Consider the following 26815-nt stretch of genomic DNA (forward strand, 5'->3'; position numbering starts at 1 on the left):
TGGTGACCAAACACTATTATGACCCCACCTACCTGTGTTTTACCGATGCAAATATGGTACGACTTTGGCAGACCAAATGAGTCAATACCCGGGCCTAGCCATATCCCGCCCGTGCTCTTTTTCGATTAGGTCAAGCTGGTGATGCTCTTCACTTACAGCTAATGGTTATCTTTGACAATCCGATCCTCTCTAATGTGTCGTATTTATTCTTTAGAGCAAGTCCAGCGGTATCACTTTGCCCGGGCAAAATGAGGGAATGATGATGTGTTGACCGGGCTAGCTCTTTTTTTTGCTTCCACCGGCCCATCTTTGATCAGGCAAGTATTGCCTTTGCATGACCAAAGCCAAAAAAACGGGCAAGCCCGTGACTAATTTCTTGCCCAAAGTCATGGAGCTGCCAGCTCGGCCCGCAGTAGAACGTGGCTGACGTCACAGGGGGCCGCGCAGAGAGGGACGCGAAAGAGAGAGGGCGTGAAGAGCACGGACGAATGGAGGAGCGCCACGTCCGGCAACGCGTCTGTTTCGGCTTTTTGTCGCGTAGCGACAATTAATAGCCCATTGTGGGCCCACGTGGCTGAGAGCCATTGGATGGTCAAAGAGTTTGAACCCAACGGTCAACAAATCTGGACCGTACAAAGGAACAGTAAAATCAGATCTGACGGCTAGGAATTAATATGAATGTAATATAGCTAACGGTAAGAAACGGGCAGAAAAAAATATGTAAAAAATGCTAAAAATCATACAAAAAATTTCTCTATAAATACTTACAATTTTTTCTAACATCTCACACCCAAAATACTACAGTTCATAGTTACACCTTCCTCCTCTTCCTATAGCTTTCATCATCCATATTTTTCATTATCCACTATGGCCGAACAAAGGGGAAACACACGTCCAGTGGCCGGACAAGAGGGAGATCAAAGTGAAGATACTCAAGATAAAAGGAGATGGATGAATGAGGAAGATGTTCAATTGTGCAAGTCTTGGAAAGTTGTAAGCCAATGTCCAGCTGTGGGTACAAATCAGAAAAAAAAAACGACTTATGGATGCGCGTGAAGCGACATTTTGACGCAAATTGGCCGCAGAGCCGATCATCCCAATCTTTGCAGGGAAGGTGGAAAATTTTGAAGGTTGAACTCTTTGAGTGGCATTGTGCATTAAGGCAAGCGAAAAATTGGTACAAGAGCGGTTCGAATGCAGTTGATGAGGTATGTATTTATTGATAAATCATTTAATTTGTTGATACATTATAGTAAAATATTACATGATAAATAATGTAGTAATTATAATATCGTTTTAATTGTAATAATTGTTTTTCGTTATAATTAAAATAATTAGTTGATAAATAATGATGTAATTACAATGATATTTATTTGGGCTAATGATAAAAGAGGTCATTTTGAAGTGCCTTATTATAATCCAGAACACACAAATGTCTCCATGATAATTAAGGTCATATTTTTACAACCTGCCACTAAAAGTAACAATAATTACAAAAACTGCCACTGGCACCTCTCCCTCTCTCCCGTTATCCAATCCCGTCTGAACTCTTCTAGACCCTTGCCAATCTCTCTCTCTCTCTCTCTCTCTCTCTCTCTCTCTCTCTCTCGAAATTTCGCTCCCAATTTGATAAATCGATTGCAATCGCCGCGATCTAAGTCACCGTTTCTGAATTCGTTGGGGTTTGATCGGACTAGGAGTTTATGACATCGCGGTGGCGAAGGAGGAGGAGGCTAGGTTAGGGTTTGAGTTTTCGGGAGCTATCTGCTCGAAATCGGTGACAATGGCGCCGAGGCTCGGCTCTGGCGACGTATCCGGCTTCAAGTTCCTTCTCTTTCTGGTCGAGATTTACGACCTCATCGTCGTGCTTGTCCGCTTGATTGTTCCCTAATCTCGTCGTGAGATTCACGCTTTGGTGTTCAGATCGATGCATGATTTCCGATTCATGCTATTCACGATTCGGCAAACTTTTTCGCGATTATAAGTAGTGGTGAGAGAAATGAACGGCGGCGGAGATGGGCTCGTGGCTCCGGCGACGTCTAGAGAGGCGATGGCGCTGCTCGACTGGAAGTTTTCTCAGGTTTTTGGAGAACAGACCGCCTACGAGGAAGTTCAGGAAGGTACTCTTCTCGATTCTTTCCTTTCGTTTTCGGTTGAGTTAGGGATTTCACAGTTGAAATTATGAGCTAATTGATTGTTGAAATTGTGGCTTTGATTGGGCCTGCAGGGCTGGTGAGCTAACTGCTGCCAAAATTAATAACCTGATGTTCATTGTGGGAAATCCCCGCCAGTTCAAGATCCCTGACTGGTTTCTCAACACAAAGAAGGATTACAAGGATGGTAAATATTCTTAGGTGGTTGCCAATGGCTTGCGTATGAAGCTCAGGGATGATCTCAAGAGGCTCAAGAAGATCAGGTCTGAATTTATTTTGAAGTCATAAGTTGATTGTTTTTCGCTTCTTGTATATTGATGCTGCTTCACTTATTGCTATGAGTTTGATATTGTTGTTGGTATTATTAATTGTTTTGCTGAATGATTCTGGCAAGTGTTTGGTCTTTAAACAAATTTTTTAAAAATTGACCTCCTGCTTTCTTTTCTCTTATCATGTTGGTCATCTATGTTCTGAACATTGTGTCAGTGTTGATTTGGGCTTTGTTTTAAAAGCTTAGAGTTTAGTGTATTCTGTAATTGGTTTACAATATTGTAAGATGTGAAATAATGGCTTTAGAAAGGCTGCCCTAGATTATACAAAGGCTTTTGTCTATTATCCTTTGTTTAGTATTTGGGAACCATGTAGGTGCATTGACCTGAGTGTTACAACTTCACAGAGAGAGAGAGATGTAAGGGTTACTATTCAATTGTATGTCTTGGCTGTTCTAAAAGTCTCAAACAGCTTTTGACTTGAAGAAATTTAGCTGCCTATTATAGTTTGTTATGCTAGTCATATATTTTGGCTTGTTACCCTTCTTAGATATGTAGAGACCCTTTTTTTTTTTTTTCTAAACTCGTTCAAAGCTCTTTACCTAATAAGAAGAATATGTGGGTTTTATCATTTTATTGTTATAAATCGTCAGTTGTTTATGTTGATTTAAAGTGTCACGCTCCGAATTTTGAATAATAAATTCAAATCCGAAACATGAATAAACAATTAATACAAATAACGTTCTGAATTTTTTTTTCTCAGAAACAAACACACCACTCGCCACTCAACACAAAACTCGAAAACCTCGAGTTAATTATTACAATTCACTCTTACAAAGTAAAATCGTAAAGCTCTAAATGAGCATAACAAACCTCACAATATAATGCTGTAATTCACATAACACTTCTCTAAGCAGCCCGATCACCGTCCTGGTTCTCCTGACCTGTAGGATTACCCGCTACACAATTTGAATAGTGTACCGGGAGTTGCAACAACACAAAACCCGGTAAGCTTTTTACAGCCAGTATGAGTAAACAAGAAAGAACTGTTGATTTTAAATTACAATTCTTATAACTCAACAACACAACCAACAATCTCAACATCCACGACGCAAACGTCAACCAATTCAATATCACCACTTTGGTCCTATCACACAACACTATCACCACTTTGGTCCCATCCCATAACACGTTAGAGCTCTAACTGCCTCGTTACCTCTGACACCTTGGCCTAGGGTCAAGCAACGGCAAAAATACTTCGGTTAACACTATAACCGTCGCGCTTTGGACATCCCCGTCCTCAGCACCATATACTTCGGTTAATAATAAACCGTCGCGCTTTGGACATCCCCGTCCTCAGCACACAACTTCGGTTAATAATAAACCGTCGCACCTTGGACATCCCCGTCCTCAGCACACAAACACTCCGGTTATCCTTAACCGTCGAACTTCGGACACCTCATCCTCAGAACCCTACATTCTCTAACTCTATACATCCTCCAATGTAAATCATGAATATTAACAAGAACTCATCAATCATGTTCATCACATATAAATATGGTAAGTCACATGTCAATTCATAATAATTTAATCATCCCAATTCCACACTCTTCAATGTCACACCATTCATATATAATCACGTAAATATATATATACGTAATTATCCGCTCAGGGATAATCACTAATACCAACTATAGTTCACATGCAATAAAACCGAGAAATTCATTTGTATAGTAAAAATCATTTTACTTACCCATGGACCGTAGTTGATCAAGTCCATATGATTTTAAAACAAATATTTATTCCATAAATATTTTCACGCAATTACGACAAAATAAGGTAATTAAATTTATTGGGTTCGTAATATGAACCACGTGAGGTTTACTCACCTCTAAATTCCCGCTGCGTCTTCTTAACAGCTCAAAATACAATTTCACGAATCGTCCGCCAAATCAAACCGTCGATCACCTAATCAAACATGACCTTAACTTAGCAAATAACTCAAAAACATAATCAAACGACAATCCAACGGTCGGATTGAAATTAAATGATGATCCAACGGTCGGATCCTCACGGATCGCCTTCCTAATCACTGTTTTGCATTTATACGAAGATCCAACGGTCGGATCTTCGCCCATGACTACACAAAGCCACTGGGACTGTCATAAGATCATCATATCAAAACTACAAGTCCATCTAACGGTACTAACTTCACAGATCACAAATCTAACGATCGAAATCGATCTAAACTTAAAAATTCATAACTTAATCATACGATATCCAAAAATTGCGTATAATATATCGAAATGATCGTATTGAAATATAAAATCTGAAAATGTACAGAAACCATATTTTTGATCCCCGGAGGTGGCCGGAAAGGGCCGCCGGAGTTAGTGGCAGAGCCGCCGCCGACCACCACCAATGGTGTCGGGGCCGGGCTGCTCTTCTTCCTCTCATCATGCTTGACAACTTTCATAACTAGCACGAAGTCTGAAAATGACCGGAAGGGGTCGAAAATTACCTTGAACAGTATGAAGGTGGCCGGAATTTTCCAGAAACCGGCGAGAAACTGCAGAAAACGGCGAGCTCCAATTCGACGTAAAAACGTCAATTTAAGGCTTCGATTCCTTCTGAAGAGTTGTTAAGAAACTCAAGAAGAACTCACTGGTTCAAGAATCACAGAAAAATATGGTCTGTAGCTCGAGATATACCGATCGAAAGCTTCGGTGGTCGGAAAAATTCCAGAATTTTGCAGAATCCGGCAAGGCTTGATTTCGACGTCAAAACTTCAATTTCAGGCTTCGATTCCTTCTAGAGAGTTGTTAAGAAACTCAAGGTGAGTTTACCAGTTCAAGAATCACTCAAAACGATGCACTACAACTCGAGATATACCTATCAAAAGCTTCGGTGGTGGTGGAAAATTTCCAGAATCCGGCGAGCTCCGACGAACGTGAATCCGATCACTCCAGGTGCGATCCTTCTAGAATGATGATCAGAAGGTTGAGGCGAGTTCAGGGAGCTAAGGATCGTGAGTTTTGGTGGCCGGAGCTAGGAGAAAACCGGCGTTGACCGATTTTTGTTTCAAAGTTTGCGGCTCCGACTGCCGGATTTGAGGCCGTTCCGGTGGAAGTGATCACGTCTAGCAGGTAGGCGGCGTCGAGGCGAAGGCAAGGGAGGTGGTCTGGTGTCGATTGGTGGCCGGAGGAGGGAGAACTCGGCCGGAGAGCTTTGCTCTGTTTTTTCTGGGCTCGGACGCGCGCAAGAGAGAGAGAGTTCGGTTTCCAGAAATGGAACTGAAATTATTTTTGGTAATTTCCAAAAATGGCAGCTTTATACTAAACTGGAAACTTTTTCAAAAAAATCATAACTAATTCATACGAACTCTGATTTTTGCATACCACATATGCACGAGATCGTATCGACGAGCTCTACAACTTTCATGAAGGAAGTTTTCCCCAATTATGAACGTATAAAAAGTCAACTCCTTTGACCTCCCCTAAAACGTTCAGTTTTCGAATAAAAATTGTTCGAACCAATTTCACCACTCCTCCAAGCTTCATACTTTCTCCCATGACCACGAAATCATTTCTAAAATGTCCTCGGAAAAATAATTTAGATTTTTCGGGGTATTACATAAAGTTTTTACATGCTACTGCGAACGCAGATTCTATGACTACATGCTACATGCTTTGAACATTGAATGTTTGAGTCAAGTCTTGCTGGTTTCTCATCATGTTTTACTTTATTTTGTGGTATCTACATGGTGAGTTTCTATGAATATCATGACTGATGCTATTTTCTGTTTGTGCAGGAATCACCGTGGTCTTCGACACTACTAGGGCCTTCGCCGGATACCGTAGCGTAGCTTGAACATAGGGCTACAAGATGCAAGTAGCGGTTGGGCCTCACCATGGCTTGTGGGTGTCCCAAAGAGGGTGTTACTTATGCTTGGTGAGATAGCAAATTAGTCATGCTAGTAGGTATCTACAATAGTGGTTTCCAAAAATTTTCGAAACTTCCGTAGACCATAACTTTCTCACACGAACTCTGATTTTAGCGTTTCACATGTTCACGAACTCGCATCGACGCGCTCTACGATTTTCGTGAAGGAAGTTTTCGGATAAATCCAACGTATAAAAAGTCAACCTTTGCACTCCCCCTAAGACCATATTATTTCGAATAAAAATTTGTCCGAAACACTTCCGCTCCATCACGAACCACATACTCGTACCAACAACCACTCAATTAAATTCTGAAAAATCCTCAGAAAATAATAACGAATTTCTGGGGTACTACAATACATACCAGAAACTGATGTAACTATGAAGGGATAAGCTGTGTCCCACATCGAAGAAATGTGAAACTCCTTTCCCATGCACAAGTATAAGAGATTAACACAACCACCGTCAGGGGGGTAATAACTGCTTTCCCTTACTATTACTGTCAAAATATACGTAGAGCCTTATTCAAGCAACAGAGAGGCATAAACCGTCCAGTACGGTTTATACCTCTAACGCTGTGTGTTTTGATACAGGGCTTTGGAGTTACCTTGATACCCATTGACGGTATAGCATTCTGTGTGACGTACCCAGAGAAATCCACTAGAAACACAAGGTACTTTGAGGCGGACCATGGTATTTTCAACGTGCACCGGTCATCATTCAGGAGTATGATGGCTTGAAATCCCCTACTGCATTTCAGATGGATGAACTTTTCTTTTGGGTGAAGCTGCATAACATACCACTGATCTTAGAGGTAAAGAATACGATTGTCAATGTTGCTTCAATTGCTGGGAGGTTTTTGGAGATGGATGACAAACTGTTCAAGGCCACAGGCGACATTAGGGTTCATGTGGCGCATGATATTGCCAAACCCTTCTTCCTGACAAAAACCCTAAAACTAGCTCCGGGGGTTATTGAAGAAATCTCTTTTTTCTTTGAGAATCTATTGAGTCGCTGCCGGGAATGCAGCCTTATTTTTCATGAGAAATGTGTTTGCCCCTATGCAGGTAGAAAATCTGAACCAAACCCTAATAAAAAATCAGTGGAAAACTGTGTAGAGCTGCCTAGTTCTTTTACAGGTTTTGTGCAATAAAATTTTATTGGCGGTGCATTTCGATTACAGGGCATTCAGACGCCCATTCTTCCCCACATTGCAAGAAATTTATTTGGCCCTAACCCCTCCTCCAAGCTACGCAAGCCAATGGTTATTCGTAGTGCAAACCTGCCGGTACCGGAGGAAGCTGACAAATAGCTTGCAAAATGCAAAACAATCGGCTTTGAAGCGAGGACGACCTGGTTCTCCTTTTGCCTCTCCCAAGAAGCTAAAACTCATGCTTGGGGATCTTGCAGTGGGCATTAATAGCTCATTGGCACCACCAAAGAAAGTGAAAATGCCTGCAGCTCCAGTCAAGCTTTCAGCCAAATCGTTGGGCCTAGTTGAGACACCGGGGGGGACTTCTTGTTCTTGCAGAAGTGATGCTGCCTAGAGGAGTTGCTCAAAATGACTCCAGTATAAAGAATAAAAGAGGAAGGCCATTAGGGTCCAAAAACACGAACTTTCTAAGTCAAAAAATCAAGTCTTTGCTAAAGATGTGCTCTCCTATCTGCACTCGGGGAAGCCTGCTAGCCCTAGCTTGAAGGGCAAGTAAAAGATTTAGTTTTTTACTTTATTTTGCCTATTACTACGCTTGCTTTCATAGTTGAATAGGCTTGCTTGAATAAGTGAGCATGACATGTCGAATGAATGATTTAACCTTTGTATCACCGTGATATTTACTTGTATCACCGTGATATATACATGAAAAAAGAGGAAACTTAGAAACGCGTAAGCGTGTGTAAAGATGCTAGCTAGTCGATGACCAAATAAATACAACTATTTTGAAACTTAATTTGCTCTCTCGAAGATTCGTCATAAACACCAAGCAATTCTTTTCAAACCTCACAATCCTCCATATTTGCTAGAAAAGAAAAATTAATCATCAGTGAAGAAAAGGTTGGCTAGCTAATACTCGGAACCCCAAAACATATATTTGGACCCCATGTAATAGGTATTGGTTTAAGGCAACCGAGATATGGATAGCAATTTTTGTTTTTTTAATTAAAGAGTACATATCAGTTGTATGCCCCTGTTTCATAGATAAGAATAGTACAAAATCAACTACTCTGTTTCAACAATCGTAGCTCAGAGTAGTCTATGTTAACAAAAGAATCTCGCCCTGCAGGCAATCTATTTTACTAATCTCACACGTCGAGCATGCAATTGTGGTACGGTGACACTATGTACTTCCACATGGGCACATAGAGATGCTCTCACTAACATAGACATTTATTCTAACAAATAGTAACAGAACTAGATAACTATAACCAAGCCCAAGAGCCTGTCTCAGGCCCAGGCCCAGGCCCACGATAACCAAAGAAAGCAATAGCAGAAGCTATTCTACCTTTGCCAATCATCACCGCTGCCACCACGGTTTCCGGCTGACGACCCCTCCAGTGTGGCATCAGCGCCATCTCCCAAACGCAGAACCCGAAAACCAATAAGTGTAGGAACTGAGTGAAGAAAAAAAAGGAAATCGAAACCATAGTTAGCCAAAACAATGACTGATCCGAAGCCTCGATTCCTCGATCTCGACTCCAACCTGCCGCCGCACAGCAGAAACCTCATTTTCAACCGCCGCCACTAACAAAAGTCACACCTATTCCAAACGTCACCGCAAAAGATCACGCCGTCCTCCTCTGCCATGCAAACGACAACCTCGAAAACACCTGTTCCAAGCCTCAAGTCTGCTTCCCTTGATTCACCCTAGGACCATGCTCGACGCCGAGAGATCGTGCCTTTGCTAGAAATGACAAAGAGAATCAGATCCGTCTGTTAGCGTGAGTCATAGCTTAACATTAGGAATATAATATATTGTAGTTAGTACTTACATTTTCTATGTGTGGTAGAGAATAGAGACGTAAGTCAATTGTATTTCTGTAATCCTCTTTATATACCTCCACTGTGAGATGAATCAAATATCAGAAAATTTATTCTCTCAATCTTGTTATATTTGACTCCGTCGCTGCCATTCTCTGTGCTCAAACCCTAGGATCGCTCGCGCCAACGTAATTTAGATATGGATAGCAATTGTAGTAATGAGATCTCCTTATCTCGACCCTCTTTAGAGAAATTTGTTCATTATTTATCAAGAAAAAGGAACACTAGCTATCTTCATGCGTTGAAGCACAATTTTCACCTAAGATACATTAAACATATCTTAATCTTAAAAAATATTTAGCCTCCTCCTGAGAAATTAGGAGGAGGCTATATATTTATATATTTTTTAAGATTAAGATGTATCTGACGTATCTTAGGTGAAAATAAATAAATAAATAAATAAATAAAATAATATATATATATATATATATATATATATATATATATATATATATATATATATATATATATATATATTAAACATACGCTAAAAATTGGTTGCGTATTTCTCACTAGGTGCATTCTAGAATCCACATGACAACCAACGTAAAAGATTTCAATGCAGAAAATGCAGGATCTTGTGATCTTTTTTTTTTTTGATCAAGAAGAAACTTCATTAATAATGAACTGGATACAATGAGTTTTGACATCATCTCATACACAGAAATGGCCACTGGACTTCACACTGGAACTCCACATGACTGACTAACGGAGCCAAACAAGCCCCAACTTAACTACAGACTTAACTTGCACTACAATTAAAAGGCAAAGACAATAGGCGCAGGCACACAACTTTGTCAACACTGACTCGCCACCCAGAGTCCTCCTGACCTGCCTTTGATCGACCAAGTCTACACTAGTTGTGACTTCGAACCCGACCAAACAGAAATGCTGGACCGTCAAACCTGAGACTAAATTAAACCTAAGACCATTGCCACCTTAATGTCAACACCATCAATCCACGAAAGCTCCAAATCGCCATCACCTCCGACTCGAGATCAGACAGGAACAATCCTACTAGAAGGCCAAGGATGATTGTCTATGCCAGTATGCCACCGCCAGACATTTTCGCCACCGCTGCTGACCTAACTCCAGAACAGGAACGACCTCTAGACCACTAAATAGAAGATTGTCTATGCCAATATTGCAGTGCACCCGACCCAACAGCTAAAACTTAAAACAAAACCTAGAAAGTAACTTATTGCTGAAAAACAAACCAAAAGAAACTAAACCCTAATTTAACATGCAATAAAACAAAACAACTTAAGACTAATGCCAACAAAAACCGAAACCAGGCCCACAGGCAAAGGCGAGGCCCAGAGGCCCAAATCAGCGAAGGAACTGAACGGTCCATCCATCTCGGCCCAAGTCAGCAGCTGCACCACCGCTCTGCCCTCACACCCACCGCGCCACCACCAGTGTTGGACATCAACCACAATCGTGCCACCACCGCCGTCAGGCCAGTGACAGGCAACACCCATCTTCCGCCTTCTCCCAACATAGTCCAGATCTAGAACCAACGTCATCCCAACCATCATCCCGCCATAGTCCAGATCTAGAACCAACGTCATCCCAACCATCATCCCGCCATAGTCCAGATCTAGAACCAACGCCATCCCAACCATCATCCCTCTCCCACTCCGTCGAACTAGGATCTAGCCAAGAACCAATCCGCCTTGGATCGGCAGCGGCCACCAAAGCAAGAACCAAAACACAGACACCCAGCAAACCAGCGAGCCAACGAACTCGATCCACCACCCACCAACTGCAGAAAGTCCTAGATCCAACCCGCCAACTGCAGGATCTTGTGATCTTGTCTGTGTCACTATCACTCTAGCTATCAAATTAATTGAAAAGTTTAATTTGTAAACTTGTTTGTACCTAGAACTACACCTATTTATATCCCTTTTATTTTTGGCTGAAAGCAAAGTATCACTAATTATTCTATTTCACTCCTTTCTTTGCATACCTTCCTAATTTTATTGGAGCTTCTCTTGGCAGAGAATTCTGCATTTTTTCCCAAGCACAGAATCGATTATGTATTAGTTTTCTTTTCCCCAAAGAGAGAATTTGTGATATCCATATCCAGCATCTCACTTATAAACATGCATGCATGGCCATTAGCTAGTACTTTGCCTTCCGCCTTTGTTGTCTACTTGTTTAGATTGGTAGTTTTGTGATATTGAGTCCTCATCTACTACATTATCTTACGCATTTGGTTTAAGCTTTAACTATGAATTAAATTGATGTTTTAGGGACTGATTATGCATTATAATCGGGTTTATGTAGTGGAACATGATATGTAATGGCTTTTTCAAATGCAATATTTGGGTTGTCGAGTGTATTGAGAGATTCTATAGAGTGATTTTCTCTAACTAATACTAGACTCACAATGACTAATCACCTTATACGTAAGCTTTTGGTAGCTAATATTTAATTAATCCTTGGCTGTTGGATGGAGTTGTTAGTAATTGTAATCATTCTTATGTGGTATCAATAGTTATTGTTGGTTTTTCCATAAAAGAAAATAGAAAAAGAATAGAGATTTGAGAAGATCGAATCGCATGCTCGCATATGTTCTTACTTTAAAAATAAATAAATAAATCACTATTTTATAGTTACTTAAACTTACCTTAGGTGTTATTCAAAAAAAAAAAAAACTTACTTTAGGTGAGCAGGCCTTTATCCTACGACTAAACTAATATTTAGTTATGGCTTTCTCTCTGACTCTCTCACGAGAGTATGTCCGCTCGCGGCTATCTAACCCTAGTGGCGGCGGTAAACCTACAATCGAGAAGGTGGGTTATCCCCTCTTCTCTGTTCGCTCTTCTGGTGACGGTGATGGATTTCTGTTTCATCATGTCCCCGATCTTGCTTCATCTGGCCGTCTTGTATTGACCAGAGGCACTTTTGCTCTATGGCCGGCGGGTTCTATTGGCGGTGGTCCTCTGATAACGGTTGCGAAAGCGGTGTGTCATGGTTTTGAGTATATTAACGATGTGGGTTTGGCTGGGCAGATCGATGATGGTGGGAGGAGGGTGGATAGCGGGGCCTCTTGCTGTCTCCTTTTTCTGTCGATGTCAATCGAATCGAGGGTGGATCTCGATTTGGTGCTGATAGAGCCGAGTGATGGTGGTGGTGGTCCTGCGGGGCAAGACGACCAATCTCAGATCGAGTGTTGTGGTGGCGATACTATTGTCAGGTGCTATGCAGGAATTGCGACTGATCGGCTAGAGACAAGATTTGTTTTGTTCTCCTTGGGCCTGAAACCTCCGATTCTAGGCGGTGGTTTCCGGGTTTGGGATTTGGATGCGGCTATGTTTTGGTCTGGTTGCAAGAAGGGATTCAAAGAGGACGGCGGCGCTGCAGGTGGCGGCGGCGGCGGTGTGGTGATGGAAAAAGTATCTGCTTGGGGTGTCCTTAGCAACTGTGGTTGGGCCTGGGCCCTTTCATGGGCTTTGGCTTCCATCTCTGCTAGGGTTTGGGTTGCTTTTGTCTTTTTTGTTTTTAATTTTATTCTGGTAGATGAGGAATTTGCACCCTCATCTACTAGCAATGTTTAAATTTTCATAGGTCGCAGAATCTAGTTAGCTCGGTTGTTACTTTTATATTTCTTTGCTTCTGCGCTACTAGATTTTGTAAGAATAAAGGTGCTTATTCGTCCTTAAAAGGTGGGTGTACCCGGGAGTGCGTAGGTTCTATGTTAGTATAGGTCCTTTGTATGTCCTACAGGACGGCTCTTTCTGTCGGCCCTTATGGGTGTGTCGTTTCTGGTACTGCTTGCTGAACATTAATATATCTGACCTCCTTGGATTCAAAAAAAAAAACTGATATTTAGTCAACTACTTATTTGAATTTATTTTTTGTTTTTATTTTCTTTCCTATTAACATATGAAACTTTTTTGAATTTGTCTTCATTCTTTTTACGGGTGACCCATTCGTTGTTGTAATAATACAACCGATGATCACAATAGTACATAGATTAGTCATTACAACAATCAAGCCTGTCCCCCTTACCAAGTAAACCTAAAACAATCACTTGGTAAGCTACTAGAGAAAAATATCTTCTTCAATGGAAAAATCAACTACTTAATAGCATGTGTGCAAACAGTTGTTGTAAGAGAACAGTAAGTACATCTAAGTTGGCATTTAGCTCTCTCACTAGTACAACAAGCCTAGCAAACAACGCCAACGAAACCTTGACAAAGAATGTTCAATTATTCCCATAGCACAAGAACTTAGAACTAAACCTCAAATAGGCTAGCCTCAGAGCCCAAGAGCGCAAGCTCCTCCTCTAGATCAATTGGTTGAATGGGGCCCATGTCATGTCTCTGGCACCGGTATTATCAACCCACACCAAAGTGCCCAAGTGTCACGGGTCGAACTTTGCAATGCGCAAAGCGGACCGTGCGGCACTTGCTAGCAAGCAAGTCAGCCAAGTGAGTACCTTGCAAGGAACAATGAAAGCCACACGATATTAAAATAGTGCTAGTGACAAGCAAGAACACAATTATATGAATGTTGGGGCAACCACGAAGAACAATGAATAATCGAAAGGAAAGATCAGAGAGCAATCTCACGGGGCACAGATGATTGAATAATTCCTCTTTTATTGATGGTAAGACGGTAAGGGAGGCAAAAGTACATGTGCTTACCTATACTAGTTCCGTAGTCCAAACTATGCCGACTAGGAACCCCTCCCTATAGAGCATATCGGCCTTACATGAACCTGGCAGGAGGAAACATGAAAAAGGCCGAGGAGACTAATTGCTAAATAAAATAAATTACATAATTTGTAAATTACCAAACATCCCTAGCACGCAAGCAAACCAACCAAAGGCTTAACTAATGACCCTGGACAAGGTTGCTTGCGGCATTACAAGTGCGGCCCCTAACACCAAGCATGACTGCATGACCCTCGTCATCGCACACCAAAAATTTGCCCTCACCACCAGAAACATGCCTTTGGTCCACCTCTCCTCTTATTGAGATCAAAATCACCATATCTTTGCTAAATCAGTTTCACCGTTAAAGACTTCAATGTGCGTATAAATGATCGCCTTATTAAGGGCGCAGACACCAAACTCTTTTGAGAAAAAAGACACTATATAGACGGGCGAGACTTGAGCTCAAACAATTGACGAGGAAAACTTTGTCCCGTTAAATATTTTAGTTTTCATTTTTATTTTTTATAGGATAATAATTTTTCCTCTTTGAATTTGTCTTTATAAGTTTTGGAATTCTATTTAAATAGAAAAGAATCACACAGTTCTGTTACAATAAGTGAATCACAGCTATGTTTTCCTACATGTATTTTTCCTAAAGAACAAATTGCAGCCTATGATAACCACAACACATAATCACTATGTATTTGGAATACATGCAAAGTCTGAAATATATATTTTCATGAAAATCACATCACCAATAATTGATAAAAGGGCAAATGAAATGGAACTGCCAGCAAAGAAAGAAAGCAGAACAAAATTAAAACAAAAAAAATAGAAGAAAAAGAAGGGACCAAAACCCTCCCTTTCAACTTTGCACACAGAATTTCACATTCCAATGATGCGTCGGTCCAGTCGTACAGAACATATGGCCTTCACAAGTCACAACTCTTCTTTTATTCAATTATTCATTGTCGTCACATGATCCTAAGCCCAAGTGACCTATAAACAACTCCAATCTAACCAATAACAACAGATACGTACTCACTTACACACACACCTATTATTATTTTGTTTCTCTCATTAACAGGAACACTAATCAACTAATCACAAAGTCATCAAACCTATCATAAAAAATAAAAATTTTAGATACCCAATGACATGACATGCAGTTTTTTAATAGGCTGACATGAAATTGCATTTAAGTGATATGGTTGTGATTGTGTTACTTTGCATTAAATTTCTAAAAAAAAAATGAGTTTGGATATTAATATTTTAGGTATAGGATTCCTTCACTAATTTTGTCATGATCTTGGGGGACCATTTGAATTAACAGAACACCGGTTCTGCAATTATTCTTTTTTTTTTTTTTTTTTTAATTTAGAATATTTTTCACTATTAAGATTATCAAATAAATCATTAACTCAAGTGCTGACCAACTCTTAAAGTTTAGATTGATTGACAACCTAAATATCTTCTATAATATCAAATGAAAATGACAAGCAATAAGTCCCGTACTCATGTTGAAGAATACGGCATAAAAGTTGTAGATAAGTGGGCTTTAAGAAGAATTGAAGAATCACTGTTTATAGCTTTGCATTATGAATTACTGATCTATTATTCCACAATTTGAATCTATAATTAAATGTTGTCTATGAGTGAATTCAAAAGCATCTCACTTACAAATTAAAGACGTATATCGTATTCGTGTTTTATTATTCTGTTCTGTATATAATAAAAAAGAATCGAATTACTAAAAAAAAAAGGAAAAAAAAGAAATGAAAATTATTTATAAAGATGATGTAATTTTTAAATTTGGCTTTTCATTATCGGCGGGTAAGCTCTGCTCTGCACTCGGCCAAGGAATTTAACACAAGCGTACACACCAGTTTATCTCTCTCTCTCTCTCTCTCTCTGTGTAACCCCCTTTATTCTATTCTTTGTCCGTCAAATTTCAAGCCTATTGATTCTCACACCACCTCTCCTCTCCTCTCCTCTCCGTCTTTGTTTGCATGACTTCCACACCTCGCATTTGCTAGTCTTTCCATAATCCCAATTGCTTCTTCTTCTCTTCTCGGAACGCCTCATATCTCAGGTTCTTCTCTCTCTCTTTCTACTTACTGCTCTCTTTTCTTGTTAGTCTTCTTGATTTTTTTTATTTTTTTTATTTATGGAAAACAATCTGTGCATTGAGCAGTGATGTTCTGGTTGACTTGTTCTTGCGAAATCTAAGAAGTTCTTTTAGATTCCTTGATGGATTTCGCTTCAATAATGGTGCAAATTTAGTATAATTGTTGATTAGCTTGAATTTTGATTACATAGTAATGTGGGTGAAAATAAAAAAAGGGTGGGATTCTGTCGAGGATTTTGTGTAGCTAAGAACCAAGAATTTCATGGGGGCTGATATGATTGCAGCTGATTTATCAGAATATTAGAAATTCTATCCATTTTGAGCTGTATTTATTTCTGGGTATTTGACCAAAAGAACAAGGACCAGTCACTTTCACAGAGTTTACTATTCAAAACCAAAACCTTTCATTTGGGTTTCTGAGAAATCCAAGAGGAAGCAAAATGAAATTCCAATTTATTTTTTCATTATAATTCTCACCTTTATTAAACCAAATCTGTTGCATTCAACTTTCCAGTTCTTGGGTAAATAGTGAAACCTTTTAGTTCCATTGCTTTATGGCTTTTTGCTTTCCTGGGGTTTCAGATTAGTGGAAGTGTTAACTGGCACATTGGTCACAATTATTGAGCTTTGGGTGAATAGTGGGTCTCAAACACTATTTGATACTAACTTTATTTTTGGTATTGGGTTCATAGGAAAAACATCAGGATGGCACTACTTCATGAGTACAGGGGTTATCGTTCTTAAGCACGGGGGGCCAAAATCATAGAACAAGTTCATATGTCATGAAATAGATACTGTTATTGTGTGTACGTAGACAAAAGAATCAAGTGCATTTTATAAAAATTGAAGAAGTGATAACTCTGTTTTAATGGAAAGATCAAAATGTTTAGCAGTTGTTGAATGTGTGATATTAAACCTAAAAAATTGAGGAATTCTTCTGAAAGCTGAAATTGCTTGGATGCTCTAAGAGGGTCTCAAGGTTTTCTTTTTTTTTTACTTGAATCAACTTTCTTTTCTAATATAGACTTGCTTGAGTGATATATCGACAACTTATACAGTATACTTTGCGGACTACTTTGTTTATTCTCTCCTCTGTTGTGTTTCTACTTCCTTCATCTTTTTCCTTTGGGCTGCAATCTGATTAGATCATGGTGCTTTAATTTGCAGGGAAGGAAAACAAAATACAAGATACTAACTCTCATGGAAGAGAAGCAGTTGAATTTTAACCGGCCACTTCTATCTGTGAGGCGTTTCTCAGCGACAACTGTCTCCTCAGAAGCTGATGACAAAAGGAAGACAGCTAAATCACAACCAAAACTACCTCCTCTTCCTGCTTACAAGTCAGAACTGAAATCAGGTCCAGTGAGGAATCCGGGAACTGTGCCTTTTATATGGGAGCAAATTCCAGGAAGACCCAAGGACGAAAGTATACCCAAAAATCAGGATCTTGAAGGGCCTCTGGTTGCACCAAAGCTTCCACCTGGAAGAGTCTCAAAGGTTAAGAAGCAAGGGTTGGATAAAGGTTCTAAAGGTACAACAGCTGCTCAATCCCAAACTGGGAATGTGCTTTCCAGTTCTCAAAATATTTCAGCCTTGGAGAGAAAAGTAGCTACTAAAGATGAAAGGTCTAAAGAGGGGAAGGAGGGGAGGACTAGTTCAGAGGATGGTGATGAGACCTATTTAGATGCACTTGATGCACTTTCTAGAACCGCATCAGCCTATATGAACTGTAGTGTAAGTGGTTTAAGTGGACTGGATGGTCCAGATATCATACCCTCGGGAACTTTCTCAACAGATCCACAGACATGGGATTTCATGATGGGTCGGTTCTTGCCTGCAGCAAAAGCAATGGCTTCAGAAACACCTCATAATGCTCCTAGGAAGCAACCAGTGGCTAGAGAGCAACCTATTTCCAGAGAGGAACCAAGAAGGGTGAGAAAGGTAGTGACTGGGGATAAGCGGCATCAACTTAATCAATATAGGCCACTTTATGTTCGAGATATAGCTGGGGACACAAGTAAGGATGAAGGTGATGATTACTAAGGATCTGAAATTTTTTTATCTAAAGTTTGTGGGTTATTTCCTGGATTTTGCCTAAAAAGTTTCTTTTACTGTTTAATCCTGTTCCAGGGATGAGAATGCCTGTGCAAGTACCCATTTCTTCTGTTTGTAGAGTGCACGGTAACTCTTCTTATGCTGGTTCTCACACTGAAGCTAAAGAAAAGGTATTCTTCCTTCTCTATTTTTCTCCTTAATGTTTTCCTTTTATTATTATAAGGTCAAGAAGATTTTTTGAACGTTAGCTGTTTATTTCTCTAGCATGCCGGGAGTGGTGTATATAAACAAAGATTAATTAGTGGTGATCAAGAAGCTGGGCTGCATGAAGATAACATTGATTTGAAACATGAATCCAACCAGACCAGTAACAGAAGTAATGGTCTGACATTAGATGGGTCATCAGTAAACAGGCGTCTGCAGGGTAGTGGCATATCACCCTACCGTAGGGAATGTTCTCAGTCTATCCTTCATGATGGAAAATGTTTTCTTGGTATTCCTGAGAAAGCTAAGAGTTCCAAGGAGACTAGTAGCTCGGATAAATATAGAAAAGGCCACAGGTTTCTGGAAATATTGGCTAGTGAGAATGCTGAATGGGAAGCGGGTTTAGGAAGTCCTGTGGTTGAGAAGACACTGTATGTTGATTCTGTACAGACAGTAAAATCTTCAAGTTCAAATTCATTTTCCTCAGATATAAAGGGCGAGGTAAAGGGACTTATTGATTACAGACAGAATGATTTGGACATTCCTGAAAGAAGTGGTGAAATGGAAGAAACTCCATTGGCAGAGTCTTCATGTCAAGATATTGAACACTTGCGGTATGTGAATGAGAAGGCAGTAGTTCAGTTTAAATGTTTGGACTTAGAAAACTCCAGTTTCCTGTCTTCTTCTGGCAAATCAACCGGTGATGTGCAAACAATCACAAGAAATGGTTCTCTACAGGATCAAAAGGATTGTAACAAACTGGCAATCTCAAAAGTGCCCAACCAAGAGGCGTTTAATTTAGAAAGCCAACAGTTGGAGAATTCAGATGATCAAGAAAATTGCCATGGCCTTACTGAGGAATGTATTAGGTTGACAAGCGTGAAGCTGGCTGATGAGGAGAACACTGACTTAGAAACCCAACAGCCTAAGACTTCAGATACTGATGACATTTCTCATGGCCTAGTTCAAAATTCTATTACCTTGATCAGCTCGAAAGTGGCCAGGAAGGGGAAGATTGATTTAGAAAGCCAACGACTTGTGAAACTTGGTAATCAAGGTAGTTCCCAGGGCAACAATGCACGACTACCTCTTGGACCTCCTTTACCAAAATCACCGTCAGAGTCTTGGCTAAAGCGTACCTTGCCTACCATTTCCTCCAGGAATTCATCTTCACAGTCATCTCTTGGTTCACGCATTTATACCAGCAGTCCGGTTTCTAAGATATCCTCTCTCGATCCCAAGTGGGAGACGATTGTCAAAACTTCTAATGTGCATCACGGGCGTTCGCGGTTCTCTGAGGTAGTTCTTCTTTTTACAGTAGCTTTCCTATTACTGACGAACAAAAAAAAAAAAAAAAGCTCTCCTATTTACTTCTTCACTTACATTTTTGGTGACATGCTTTTGTTTAGGTTACTCATTTTTTTTGTTACTTTTTATTTATTTTTACCAGGAACTTCTTACACCTATACCAGAAGCTTAGATTGAGGAACTCTTATGTGAAGCTCACCAGCTTATTCATTTGCCTTGGTTGGATGTCTCTCTTGATGGGCTTAAAGGTCTAAAATTTTCTTTTTCACTTCTTAAAAGATTTAAAGGTTACTATATTCTGAACTTAGAAAACTGTACATGACAAGCCCATCTCTGATGCTGTAATTTTCTTGTAAATCTCATCATAGTTTTTGTTTTTTTGAACTTAAAGTTTGTTACTCTACTGGGATTCTTGTATAAAGGAAAGCAATAGCTGTATTTTGTTTATAAAAAGAAAAATTAATAAAGGGGATTTGATTCTACAGTGAGTGAGCCATGTGGATTATCTGTCATGCATATGAAGCAGAGAATTCTTTTCTTATATCTTCTTATATGTGGATCTTATTTATTCTTTTTTATTGTTATACTTGGGAGTTCAAACTTAATAAATCCATAATATTTGCCTGGATGGAATTTATTGGTGTTAAACATACTGACTTTTGCATTGTTGTTAGATTCACCCTTAAAAAAATATCAGCAAATGTGATATTGACATTTTGCATTAATCATACGTATCTTACAGCACTGAATCAGACCCTTGTAATAGACTTTTCTGAGGTTCAACCCTTCAACATCACGACCGGTAAGTAAAATTTCTGGGAAGCAACTGCAGAGACCCAGTTCTGAATAATTGAAATTTCTAAGCAACTAGTCAGTTTTGCACAGCTAGAAGCCTCGAAGTTTCGATCAATTCAAATAACTTGCGACGTACGGCTTCGAAACTTCAACACCGCATTTACTCATAGGTGGATGTATACATATATGCTTGAAATTCCTATATATAGCTGTTGTAATCGAACACAGCATTTGTTCATATAGTAAATTATTGTAAGGCATCGAGACCCAAAATATGGCTAGAAATGATTTTGTTGTTGGTGGTGGTGGTCATGGAGTGGGAGTAGGTCTCAATATCTTGGCAGACAACTTGGGCGGCCTGCTTTTGGTTTGCATGGTTCTTATGTCTCTCTCACTCATATCTATGGTCATATTTGCTTGTGGATCAAGCAAGAGAGGGAGGGGTGGCGGTGGTGGAGGGGGTGGTTGTGGAGGTGGTGGTTGTGGAGCTGGTGGTGGAGGTGGAGGTGGTGGTTGTGGAGGTGGTGGAGGCGGTGGTTGTGGAGCTGGTGGTGGAGGTGGAGGTGGTGGTTGTGGAGGTGGTGGAGGCGGTGGTGGTGGAGGTGGTGGTTGTGGAGGTGGAGGTGGTGGTTGTTAGAAAATATGGTTGTAGTTTATTATTCATTTATGTCTACTAATAAAGGTACATCTCTCGGTCTATGTTGTTATCATTGATGTTGTACAGATCAGCTCAGGAAATAAATGAAATCCGAAGAGATTGTTTTTATAGCATGTAGATTGATATGATGTGTTTTTTTTTTCCTCATCTTCAATCCGTATTCTACATTTGGACAAAAAATGCAATAAATGTTTCATTTTTATTCTTATTGTTTTCTTTTAAAAAAAAAATGGTTGTCTATTCAAGGGTGTGTGTTTGGTGGGGTGGTAAGACTTTGGTCTCATATATAAGAGGTCAGGAGTTCGAGCCCTATCAATGGTGGAAATGGAGTGGGGTTTTTTTTTTTTTAAAAAAAAAAAAAAAAAAAAAAAAAATTCATTCTAGCTGTTGCATATTTATAGATGAGTAAGGTTAGATGAAAGAAAACTTATGTTTATAGATGATCTTAGTCTCTTAGACATATTTATAGACGAGTAATTTTTTAAAAAAAAAAAGATAAATAGCTGAAATTTAGTTTCTTCTTGGCTTGAAACTTTATCTTCCTCTGCACCTGATCTTTTTTAGATGACCCATCTGGATTAAAATTCCGTTTCTTCTGCTTTCTTTACTTAACAATCTATCACTGTTCGCCGATCGGACCAATAATGACGCCGGCCAAGCCCAATCTGTCATATACATGTCCAAGTTAGGTTGAACAAAATTAAAAATATAAAATTAGCTAGCACGTGTGATACTGGATTTTGTATTAATTAAACAAATATATGCAACTTCTAATTAGCAAACTTTTGAACTTGTAGCTACATGATCGGTTCCAGGAAAGTCCTAAACTGATATTTGCAATTTATCCTAACCATATATGTGTGTGTCGTACTCGCTAGAAATTTATAAGAAATATTCAGTTTTGTGTAGCTAAGACATTGTCAACCATATGTAGCCGGCAACGGCTTGGAAAGTTTGAAGTTGATATCCCAAAACCCAGTTCATATCTATACATGTGCTTGGATGTTATCCTATATCTACTAAATCAGTAACTCAAATATTCAAAAAGGAAATGGCTAGAAAATATTTTGTTCTTGGTGTTGAGAACTGACAGGACTCGCCGCGAATTTCACCCTGAAATCCGAGATGGCCTATGGGGCCTAATTTTCGAGAAAATTCTACAAAAAATTAGGCAGAAATTCCCCTAAAAGTAGACAACCCAAACCTGTAGAAAACACTATAAACACTTCCAATAACAAAACAAGATCCACCCTTACACTTCTCGAGCCACGCTACTCCCCAAACAACACCAACTCCATAATCAAGTAAAAACATCTTAAGCTAAATCAAAAACAGAAGAAATCCAACATGCAAGAACCACAATTTATTTTACACAATTGTCTAGAATCTCCCATAGTCAGTTCATAGACCCTGAATAAAAATACTTCGAATTTAAAACGACATCCCAAGGTGATCAAAGCAACTAAGACAAGTTTTGAGGTGGCCTATGTGGCCCAATTTTTGAGAAAATTCTACCAAAGATTAGGCTGAATTTCCCATAAAAGTAGACAACCCAAACCTGTAGAAAACACTATAAATACTTTCAATAACAAAACAAGATCCACCCTTCCACTTCTCGAGCCACCCTGCTTCCCAAACAACACCAACTCCATAATCGAGTAAAAACATCTCAAGCTAAACCAAAAACAGAAGAAATCCAACATGCAAAAACCACAATTTATTTTACACAATTGTTTAGAATCTCTCATAGTCAGGTCATAGAACCTGAATAAAAATACTTCGAATTTTAAAATAACATCCTAAGGTGATCAGAGCAACTAAGACAAGAAATTGAAATAACAACTAGTAGGTTAAACAAGTGACCTACAGATGAGATGGCAGCAGCGGATGTGGATACTATGCCTCAACTCCTACTATAGTGCCGAACAACAACACTGCGAATTGGGCATTTAAAACCAAAGAGCCCAGGGGAAAGTAATTGAAAAAGGTTAGCTTAAGTGGACAAAAATAAATAATCGGATTTAAAATGAAAACAAGAAGTTATTACTTTCCCGCTTGTGCATATGTAAAGAAAATCCACGATGCATGCAAGGGCTTATGAAAATATTTGAAAGAATAAAAACCGACTGGCGTCGCTTGTCCAAGTGGCAAAATTAAAATAGGTAAAGATAGTAGCCATACAAGTGAGCATCGTACGCTCATGTAAGGGCCTCCCAGGCTGAAAGTACTCTCATACTCCCGTACCTTACGCCAGAGGCGGATAGAGTACTGGGCTTTTGTGATACCGCCACTAAGGCAGCACGACATGACCACAAAGGCAGAAAGGGCTTTCGTGACTCCACCGTGAGTGTAGTAGTCATATCGCCTCGAAAGGTGGAACGACATGCTAGCATGGTAATTTCACAACAAGTATGGCATAGGAAAAATCATATGAAAATTGAGAATCAGTGAAGCTTCCCCAAAATCTCACAATAAACAATACTTAAATCCGATGTCATGACGAATCCAAATCAAGTAAGAAATTCTCAACCATTTCCAAAATTTATAACTGATGATGAAATCAATAACCAAATTCAATTCATATTCTGAAAATAATCACCGAAAACCAAATCAATAAACCAAGCCAAATTTCATATTCCGAAACCAAGATATAAATAAAACGATTAATTATGAAACATTATTGCATGCATATTATTTAAAAAGAGAATGTCCACTCATAGTAAACGGCTAAGCCTGACGTCGATCGGGACTCTACTCAAGTGGCTCCTCTCGTCCTGTACAAAACGGTATTCTTGAACAAAAACTCATGGTTCGGAAATTAAATTATGAAGAACAAAATCGAACCCAATGTCACCCCTGAAAATCTAAAAGCTTCCAACTTTCTCGGATTCAACCTAAACTTCACCATCAACATCGTTTCGTCGATTTAGGTATTCTATAATAAAACGAGGGAAATTCCAACGATCGGATTCCCGTAAATCGACAACCGAAACTTTCCGGAAATTCACCATCAATATTAAACTTTCTCCGATTTTCACCGAATTAGGTGTGTCACGTGTCCACAGACTCGGTTTAACGTGATCTACAACTTCCCGAATTAGGCGTGTCACCATCTACAAGTTCTAAATGTTAAACCTAACACAACCAGCCAAATTAGGAGGTCAGAATCAACCCCACGTGCCCCCACGCGCCGCCTTCTCTGACCCCTTAAATTGGGTGAAACCACCTATGCCAAAATCTTCCTCTCATCCAACCCAACAACTTTCACAACTACAACAAAGTTTAGAAATGCATAAATCGGCCGAAAATTACCTCGCAAAACCCTAGAAATTTAAATCCTTGGTTCAGCCTCCACACTTCAAATCGAATCAAGAGACTTGAAGGGATTGGTGTACGTCTCAAGGGCTTCAAAATTGACAAGAATCACTGCTAGAGGTGGCCGGAATCAAGAGTTCCGATCGGATACCTGAAACTGCGCCGCCACTGCCTTTTCCACCTTGATGCACCTTCTACGACTCAAATCGAGCCACCAAACCACCAAAGACTTGAGGAATGAGAGAGCGTTCCAATGGTAACGGTGGCGTTTGGATTGGTCGTCGAACAATGAAGTTATCGTCGGTTTCCTTAAATGGGTCTGGTTAGGTCTTCAGGGCCGGCCGAGAGAAAATGAACAGGATAAAAAGGTGATTTTTCCGGAAATGGCAAGTTACCAAGGTGGAAAAATTTATTTATAAGCAATTTACCAAAACGGTAACTTTTACATTTTAGATCATAATTTTTCCATACGAACTCTGATTTAAGCGTGTCACGTGTCCACAGACTCGGTTTAACGTGATCTACAACTTCCCGAAGAAAATTTCCTCAAATTGTCATTCTATAAAAATTCAACTCTTTGGAACCCTTAATCGGTAAAATGAAATCGAGGAAAGTAAAACTCAAACTAATTAACTTATATACAATAAAAGGGGTGAATCAGACACGGGGCCTATCAAGCATGTAGTGGGGATTTTCCAAAAAAAACTCAGGGGGCTGCTTTTGGTCTGTCACTGTCACTCATATCAACGGTGATATTCGTTTGAGGATCACATAAGAAAAAGAGGTGTAGCAGTGGTTATGCTGACGGGGGTGGCGATTGTGGTAGTGATGATGCAGGTGGTGGGAGTGGTAGCGGTTGTGGTGGTGGTTGATGAAAGTTAATTGCTAGGAAGCGGAGATTTAACTAGAAAGAAAATAAGATTTATCTTTATTTGCTTCAAAATTATGTTTATGTGTAGCATGCTCACTTAATCGGGCTTCTACATGTACATATATCATCACTTATTTTTTAATTCTTATAACTTTTCCTGCTCACAAGAAAAATGCAAAAAGTCTATGATTGACTTCCAACTTCAACAGAATTTGATGTACTCGATCAGATGATTAACTTATTGATCATTAAGACCGTAACTGTAGCACATAAATATTTCTAATTAGAAAATAAAAAATTGAGTCTGAAAAATAAAAAATGAGGTACTGTTCAAGGAAAACCCTATTTTGTGTCTGGCCTAAACTCTAGGTTACTTAACCTAGTGGTAATAGGGTTACATTAGAAGGATCTAGATTCCTATTCAATGTAAGATTACTTTCCTTGTATGATTGAGATTCTATGCATTGTAATCCTCTATATAAAGAGGCCCCTATTATCAATGAGAACACACAGCGATTTCCTCTCAATTTCAGTTTCTCTACAACACGTTATCAGCACGACGTCCTAACCCTGAAACAAATAGCCAAACCCTAAATCCGAATACAAAACCTTGAAACCCTTTCGGCCCCCGCCACACATCTTGAAGCCCTCCTTCCCAGGACTCCAGAACCGGCTGCGCCACCCCAAGAACCGGCCGGAAACTTACCGAACCGGCCATCGGAAGCTCCAAACAACCCGCAGCAAATATTTCACCGGTTCACCACCTTCCGGACTTCCGATTACTACCAAATTTTTCCAGCAGTAGCACCTCAAACCCAGAAATCCAGAACCGGAAGAAATTCCCTGAAAACCGGCCTGAAACTTGCTGAACCGGCCGACTGAAAGTTCGGCAGAAAAACCAGCAGAAGAAAAGAAAAAAAAAAAAGGAAGAGGCAGCCCAAGCCACGGCCCACTGACGCAAGCCACGTCAGCAGCACAGTCAGCAAGCGGTCAGCAGCCACGTCAGCACCAGTCAGCAGCCACGTCAGCAGCGGACAGCGCCACGTCAGCACCGGTCAACTCTGGTCAACGCCGGTTGACCTTTTTCAGTCAACTTTCCGGCCACTATTCTGGCCGCCGCCGGCGACCTTTCTGGCTACTTTTCCGACCACTTTTCCGGCGACTTTCCGGCAGTTTCCCGGTGACTTTTTCCGGCCAATTTTTCCGGTCAAGATTTCCGGCAATTTTTCAAGGTGAACTTTTCTAAAAGTTCCCGTTTTTGAAGTTTTTATCGTTTTTCTCGGGGACTTGCAACCTCCCTTCTTCTACCTCCGTTTCTTCATCATAGGGGAGACTTAATTAAGCCAAACTGTGGGGGTTCGTGCTCACTCCAAGCTTAGAGCTTGTAGAGTCCTCCAAACTTAGAGTTTGTTGA

General features: G+C 39.9%; 2 protein-coding genes and 2 long non-coding RNA genes across 7 annotated transcripts; 3 read left to right on the forward strand and 1 right to left on the reverse strand.

The window, feature by feature from the left end:
• Positions 1-1616: 1616 nt before the first annotated feature.
• LOC133737325 (uncharacterized) lies at positions 1617-6269 on the forward strand. The gene is made up of 3 exons (XR_009859827.1): positions 1617-2120; positions 2228-2416; positions 6234-6269. It is a non-coding gene; the product is annotated as an uncharacterized LOC133737325 (long non-coding RNA).
• Positions 4312-5969, reverse strand: LOC133737319 (uncharacterized). The gene is made up of 3 exons (XR_009859826.1): positions 5315-5969; positions 4944-5233; positions 4312-4390 (listed from the first exon to the last, which is right to left on the reverse strand). It is a non-coding gene; the product is annotated as an uncharacterized LOC133737319 (long non-coding RNA).
• A 9614-nt stretch (positions 6270-15883) lies between the features above and the next one.
• On the forward strand, positions 15884-20244 carry LOC133724889 (uncharacterized). Of its 4 annotated transcripts, none has more exons than XM_062151795.1 (5): positions 15884-16159; positions 17363-18224; positions 18326-18420; positions 18515-19753; positions 19905-20244. In XM_062151795.1, the coding sequence occupies exons 2-5, from the start codon at positions 17396-17398 to the stop codon at positions 19932-19934; spliced, it is 2193 nt and encodes a 730-aa protein (XP_062007779.1). In that variant the 5' UTR covers positions 15884-16159; positions 17363-17395; the 3' UTR covers positions 19935-20244. The 4 variants fall into 4 exon arrangements, with proteins under 4 accessions (XP_062007779.1, XP_062007782.1, XP_062007781.1 ...); XM_062151798.1 differs by lacking the exon at positions 15884-16159 and adding an exon at positions 16692-16716; XM_062151797.1 differs by lacking the exon at positions 15884-16159 and adding an exon at positions 16779-17001.
• Positions 20245-20831: 587 nt separating this feature from the next.
• Positions 20832-21194, forward strand: LOC133727858 (uncharacterized). The gene has a single exon (XM_062155265.1). The coding sequence runs from the start codon at positions 20832-20834 to the stop codon at positions 21192-21194; it is 363 nt and encodes a 120-aa protein (XP_062011249.1).
• The last annotated feature ends 5621 nt before the right edge of the window (positions 21195-26815 follow it).

This window comes from Rosa rugosa, chromosome 1 (genome assembly GCF_958449725.1).
Source record: "Rosa rugosa chromosome 1, drRosRugo1.1, whole genome shotgun sequence".
NCBI classification, from domain to species: domain Eukaryota; kingdom Viridiplantae; phylum Streptophyta; class Magnoliopsida; order Rosales; family Rosaceae; genus Rosa; species Rosa rugosa.

Bases quoted from the DNA above. Each gene is read 5' to 3' on its own strand.
- LOC133724889 (XM_062151795.1), top strand. From the start codon at position 17,396: ATGGAAGAGAAGCAGTTGAATTTTAACCGGCCACTTCTATCTGTGAGG. The intron at 18,225-18,325 runs GTGATGATTACT...ATCCTGTTCCAG, and splicing joins GGACACAAGTAAGGATGAAG to GGATGAGAATGCCTGTGCAA. The intron at 19,754-19,904 runs GTAGTTCTTCTT...TATTTTTACCAG, and splicing joins GGCGTTCGCGGTTCTCTGAG to GAACTTCTTACACCTATACC.
- LOC133727858 (XM_062155265.1), top strand. From the start codon at position 20,832: ATGGCTAGAAATGATTTTGTTGTTGGTGGTGGTGGTCATGGAGTGGGA.